Source organism: Aulostomus chinensis, chromosome 24, assembly GCF_037954235.1.
Source record: "Aulostomus chinensis isolate RoL2024-O1b breed Wild chromosome 24, RoL_Achi_v1.0, whole genome shotgun sequence".
Lineage (NCBI taxonomy): Eukaryota > Metazoa > Chordata > Actinopteri > Syngnathiformes > Aulostomidae > Aulostomus > Aulostomus chinensis.
In genome coordinates this window covers 9,374,045-9,380,044 of record NC_141343.1, presented here as the reverse complement: position 1 = coordinate 9,380,044, position 6,000 = coordinate 9,374,045, and the positions used below count along the sequence as shown (strand labels likewise).

Here is a 6,000-nt window from a genome sequence, read left to right as displayed (position 1 = left end):
TGATAAACTGAACAAAAGTCGAACAAAAACCGCTTCAATAGCGCAAATGACATTGAGTGTAATGCAACTGCGGTTTTATTTCTGAGTTTAAGCGCCGACTAACACTTTGGGGGTGAAGGAAATCTGCGTTAAAAAAACAGGACAGCTTTGAAAGTGTGGCACTCCATCAGTCAAAAGGTCCCCCCTGACGATTCATTGTCGCTGACGTCAGCGACAGAAAAACCAGAGCTATGGAAATTCATTCAGATGTGGTGAGGCTCCGTTTTCATGAGAGGAGTGTGGATAATATGTTGGACCCAGATCAGTAGGGGGTAAAATAGCTTCATCAGTCTTCTCAAGTCAAAGTGAGGTGGAGGGAAACAAGTGAAACGCCAGTGCATAACACGGACATTTTTTAATAGAATTCATTTATAACAAATGGAACTTGTGTCAGCATAGAACTGATTTTCATACAGACTTCTTTCGCCACCAATATAACCTAAGTAAGAAAATAAAAAGCACTCCTTTCATTCAGAAAAGAAACAGTTTACGCTTACAACTAATCAGAGGTAATTGTATGAACTTTTTAACAAGCCATGTTTTTTTTTTCCCTTTTTTTTTTTTTTTTTTTTTTTTTTTTACAATTTCATTATTTAATTTTCAGTCTATGCATCCAGACGAGAGATAGATAGAGAGAGCAGAGAACACAACGTTTATTTCTGTTAATGACACTCCAAGCTTGAATGGCAAAGCCACAAGAACAGATGGTTGGGGGGGACAGATTTTTTCTGAAGTCATCTGCTGGAGTAACCATGGCATCAGAATGGATGCTCTTTTTCGCCACAAACTTTTTTTTTTGTCTTTTTTTTTAAAGAGTTGATACCTTTTTTTTGTGTTATTTACATACACACAACGTGAGTGTTGAAGGAGATTTTTTTTCTTTTTATCAATGGGTTCAAGTAATATATTATTGGGTTTAGAATCAATAGGGCAGTGCATAGTACAAAGATAGAGAAAGTGCAAATCTTCCTACTTGGCCAGCTCTGGCCATTCACCATGCATATGAAAAAAAAAAAAAAAAGGAACAGAAAATTAAGATGGGCAAATAAACAGGAACATAATATAACTTTAGCCATCATGAGGTTAAATAATAGCACTTTTATATCTCAAAATTATGACAAACATTTAAGCAGTTGATAGAAATGAAATTTAAAAAAACAAAACAAAACAATAGCTGCTTGAGTTAACAAGGGAAAGAAAGACCTGGAATGCACATCCATAAAGCCACCGGAGAGGGTGAGTAAAAGTTAAAGATGCTGCTCAACAAAAAGACTAAAACATAACTGAAGCAAATCCCAAGTCTTTGTCGTCAAAAAAAAAAGGGGAGGGGGCATGCTTTTTTTTTCTTTTTAAAGGATTGTCAGGGTAACTGTCGGGATATTTTGCTCGTTTTCCAAGATCTGCTCTCCGTAGCAATGGCAAAAAACCTAAGGCATGAAGAAGTTACCCTTTTGGTGACAACCTGTGCACTCGGCGTCGACGAAATCCACTTGAAAATCTTAATACTGTTGTGACTGATACATAAAAAGCTCATTTAATACTGTACATACACGAATGGAGTTAAGTTTTGAAGAATTTCTGGTCTTGACTGTTTTCTATCGAGGTCTGCGATGTATAAACTGTTTAATTCTAATTCACTCAGCCACAATAAGGCCACTGAAAATGAAAATATGAGCTTTGAAAGGTTCTTATTTGCATATATAATCTCATTGTGACAAAATGAATACCAAAGTAAATACAGTTACATTTACACTAAATGCTCTCTATACTAGTCAAAGAATACAGTAATATGTGAAATGAACATTATAAAAACAGGCAGAAATATATAAGGCACTCTAAATGCAAAATGAAAAGAAAAAAGTTCATCATATAATGCTATAAAGAACCACGAGAAGGTGACGTCTTTGTACCTTGCCCTATTGTGTGGAGCGGTGAGTGTGGCTGTGTGACCCTTGATCTATCATTTAAAAAAAAAAAAAAAAAGTTTGAGAGCTTGAAAATGCACCAGCTTGGACGCTCGGAACTGGTACGTGACATTGCCGCTCCCACGGGTCGCTTGGGGAGGGTGGGGAGGGGCAAAACAATGGCATGAGTGAATAACATATCCACATGTAACCCTATCTAAAAAAACGTACATATTTATTGCACAAGAAAAGATGCACTGAATCAGAATACAATTTTGTCCTACTGATGTGCATTCCAGTGAAAAATCACTTCGTTTCCCCACGAGCACACAATTTGGAAGCTTTCATAGAAATTCCATAATTCACTCATAAATTATGCTTTATCAATATAGTTAGAATGTTATACTTTAATATATATTTCATATATATATATATATATATATATTTGACAGTCTTCACCATATATTTATGTATTCTTATCCAATTCAAGTTCTTATTTTTCACTCGAACATGGAAGAACTAAGATAATCGGTAGCAGCAACTTCATACTTTGCTCATCCCTGTTGATTCCACAAAGCCCCAGTTTATCTTATGGGAGGAATTGATTCATCATGTACTGTATGTGACAAAAACAGGCACAATCCAGACCGAAAAATAACTCTACAGTTAAATTTTGGTAGCGGGAATTCCATTCTGTGCAACAAACCGAGAGGGAGGGATTTGGGGGGTGGGGGGAGGAGAAAAAAAAAAGTTCTCAAATAAAATCAAAGAGATTCTCTGCAAAAAAGCACATACGTCAGAACAGTTCTACAGCTTTAAAAAAAAATTATGTAAATACATTTTTTGTATCACTTTTTTCCCAAGCGATAAATTTGTGTAAAAAAAAAAAAAAGAGGAAAAAAAAAAAAGGAAATTCACACGGTTCAAAAAAAGCACATCAGCTGTATCATAAAGTACTAAAAAACTAAATCAATAATTTTGTATTTATTCCATAGATCTTTTTCCCCCTCTCCCAAAATTTAGATGATGAACATTGTGACAGGAAAAGGGGTAATTAATTCATTACTACATGTCTGTCCTGCCCTTGTGGACCAAGCACTGTCTTATTTTTCGATGGGTTTTTTTTGTGTGTACTTGATTGTGAAACAGATTTTTTTTTCTTCTTTACAATGTGCATCACGTTTATTCCCCCCCCCCCCCCTGCAATTCTCTGTGCCTCCGATGCCTCTCGCAAGAGTTTGTAATCACTGATGCATTTCTGAAGATGTCATTATTGTTCAGGTACTTTTTTTTTTGTGTGTTTTTTGTTTGTTTGTTTGTTGGTTTCATTCAGTTTATGAGCTCCAAAGTTGAATCCTCGAAGCAAACGAAAAAGGTAATTCCATATGATGCTTCAACAGTCAGGATTCCCTCACTCAGTGTCACGGGGAGTTTTTATTTGGGTCTGGAAATACTTGGTCCTCTGGGAATCATCTTTTTCATTTTTTGACAAGTCATGTCGCACATCCAACACTTAATGAGTTGTTATCAAGGAGTTGAGGAGTACTTTCTCAAGCAGTAATTTTATGGCTCAGAAGAGAGGCGCACTGGGGTTTCTTTCCAAAACGGCCCTCTACTTTTTTTTTTTTCTTCTTCTTCCAATACTGGGTCTTTTACGTTGCATAGTGATCAAAGCTTCCCAGGTACTCCAATCCAGCCCTGTAACAGAACTGGTATTGATCCTGGAAACAAAGAAAAGAAGACTTTAGCTTACTCTGCCTGTTAGAGATCTTCACACCAATCCCTCTGTATCGCTTGTGGGCCATTGTGCCTCTATAATTGCTTATCAGGAAGAGTCGCAAGAAAATAGTTGCCTTTTCTCCTGAACTAAAAGCATTTTCAGCCTCGTTTTTTTTTTTTTTTTTTTTCTTTTTTGGTCCAAAAAAGTATCGAGGGCAATTTATTATTTTTTTTCCCCTGAAGTCAAGGGGGAATGAAAAGGTGGTTTTTCAAATTTGGAAGATTACACAGGTGAGGAACACGGCTAATTCAGAAATGATGAGATGTAGCAGACGGCTTGCAGCGTGATTTCAGCTACTAAATGAATCATAGCCTGAAACAGAGCCTGCTTAGCTTAATCTGTTTGGCTCAAGAGGACACTTGAAGTCTCACTGGCCCTTTTTATGAGGCAATTGAAGTATACTATCAAATTAGTTACACAGTAACTGATTCCATGTGTAGACTACAATGCCACAAAACCAGAAGTTGCTGGATTGCTGATCTCACATGTGCAGTTTGTGAGTAATGTTTTCTTTTGCAAGTCAAGTGGAAAAGCGGAGTTGAGGGCGGCGGTGGTGGTGGTGGTGGTGGTGGGGGGGCATAAAACACCTCACCTCTGTCTGCACCATTGCTGGTCTCTGTGTCCGTAACATTTTCACTGTCTGAAAGATGTCTACTACACCCTCGTATCTCATTCGTTCCAAGACGATGCTGAGGGTGATGAAAACTCCGGTCCTGCCAACACCCGCGCTGTGTAAGAGAGGTCAACAAGGCAATGCTGAAGTAATAGATAACAACCAGATACATTTAAACAGAATTGTTTTTGACAGGGAAACAACATACCCCTATGCTAATTCAGTGTTTGTCGAGATCATTTGTTGTAGGATCTCTGTTTCATGTGATTTAATATCCATTTAGACCTATGTGCAACATATGGGGTTGTTCAACCTTGAAGCACTGAGGAAGTATTTGCATGCATCTCCCTTTGAGAATGGATTGCACCCACGTTTTCCATTTTGGTTCGTCTGAATATTTAATGAACAGTATGGCAAAGGCGAGTCATTTTAGAAAGAAGCCAAATGTGTTTTGTTTTTGTTTCAAACTGCAGATTCTGATAAGGGTTTTAAAAGGGGGGTGGCTGGAGCCTGAACCTATCCCAGCTGCCATTGGGCACTTGGCAGGGTTCACCCTGGACGGGTAGCAGGGCCATCAGGAGCAATTAGGGGCTCAGTATCTTGCTCAAGGATACTTCGATATGGTCACCGGGGGAAGTGAGGATCAAACCAGCGACCCTTCGGTTGCTAGACGGCCACTTTCCCTCTGAGCCACGCCGTCCCTTGGTCTTAGGATATTTATAAAAATGTAGGTTATCTCTGTGTTCTCAGATCGTCATGGTTCCAACAGTTTTTACAGAGCATGATATACATGAGAATTTTTTTCTTTTTGATAAAAAGGCAACCAATATGTTTGACAAACGTCACTTACCTACAGTGGACCGAGATCGGCCCATCTTGGCCAAACTGCTCTTTCGTTTTATGTACTTGGCCGATGAAATCGATGAAGCCCTCTCCCGATTTTGGCACTCCTTGCTCAGGCCAGTCTGTGAACTGGAACTGCCTTACTGTTCGTGACTGTCCATCCTGGGAAACAGGACACGGGAGGAGAGGAAGAATGTGCAGAGCCTGCTATTTTAAATCAATCGACCCTCAGAAATATGGGAAATTGGCAACGCACACGGGAGAGGAAACCGGTCTTGAGGTCTTTTGCAGACAGCCAACGCATGTCAGTTTTCCTCCACGTCCATCTCCATCAGAAATGACCCACGCCTTTTATGAGTTTTTAAATGTTAGATGGCATTCTTAAATCTCGGAGTACACGCGCCCAGTTCAAACATCAGAGGGACTGTTTTGTTATTAAAGATGCCTGTCATTTCACCAGAATGTATTAAACATGAACACTAAAGATCCTTATTCCTTTGATGTAGTCCCCTCGACTGGATGCTTGGAGAATCGACTTTGAGGGTGTGCATTACTTTAAGTGATATTGTATCCCCTTGATAAGGAAAGCAATCCCATTGACGAGGCAGTGTAACATGCGGCACAAAGGAGGGAGCCTGTGCCATTTATCGGTGTAAGCCTTTGATGGAATTAAAAACTCTGGCAGCTCAGTGCATCCAGTGCCACATTTGTTTATACACATTGACATGTGTCATCATTCTCACAAATATATATTTATGCTTATATTACACTCAGGGCCATAGTTTGGTATAAACAAATATTTGATGCAGTGCCAAAAAAAA

At 38.9% G+C, this 6,000-nt stretch overlaps 1 protein-coding gene across 1 annotated transcript in view; it reads right to left on the bottom strand.

The window, feature by feature from the left end:
• Nucleotides 1-379: 379 nt before the first annotated feature.
• Nucleotides 380-6,000, bottom strand: part of LOC147238637 (receptor-type tyrosine-protein phosphatase delta-like) — a 134,922-nt gene continuing 129,301 nt past the window's right edge. Inside the window, 3 exon segments of the mRNA XM_086196681.1 lie at nt 380-3,664; nt 4,316-4,451; nt 5,187-5,341. Of these exon segments, the coding sequence (XP_086052807.1) occupies nt 3,596-3,664; nt 4,316-4,451; nt 5,187-5,341 (360 nt within the window). The 3' untranslated portion in view covers nt 380-3,595.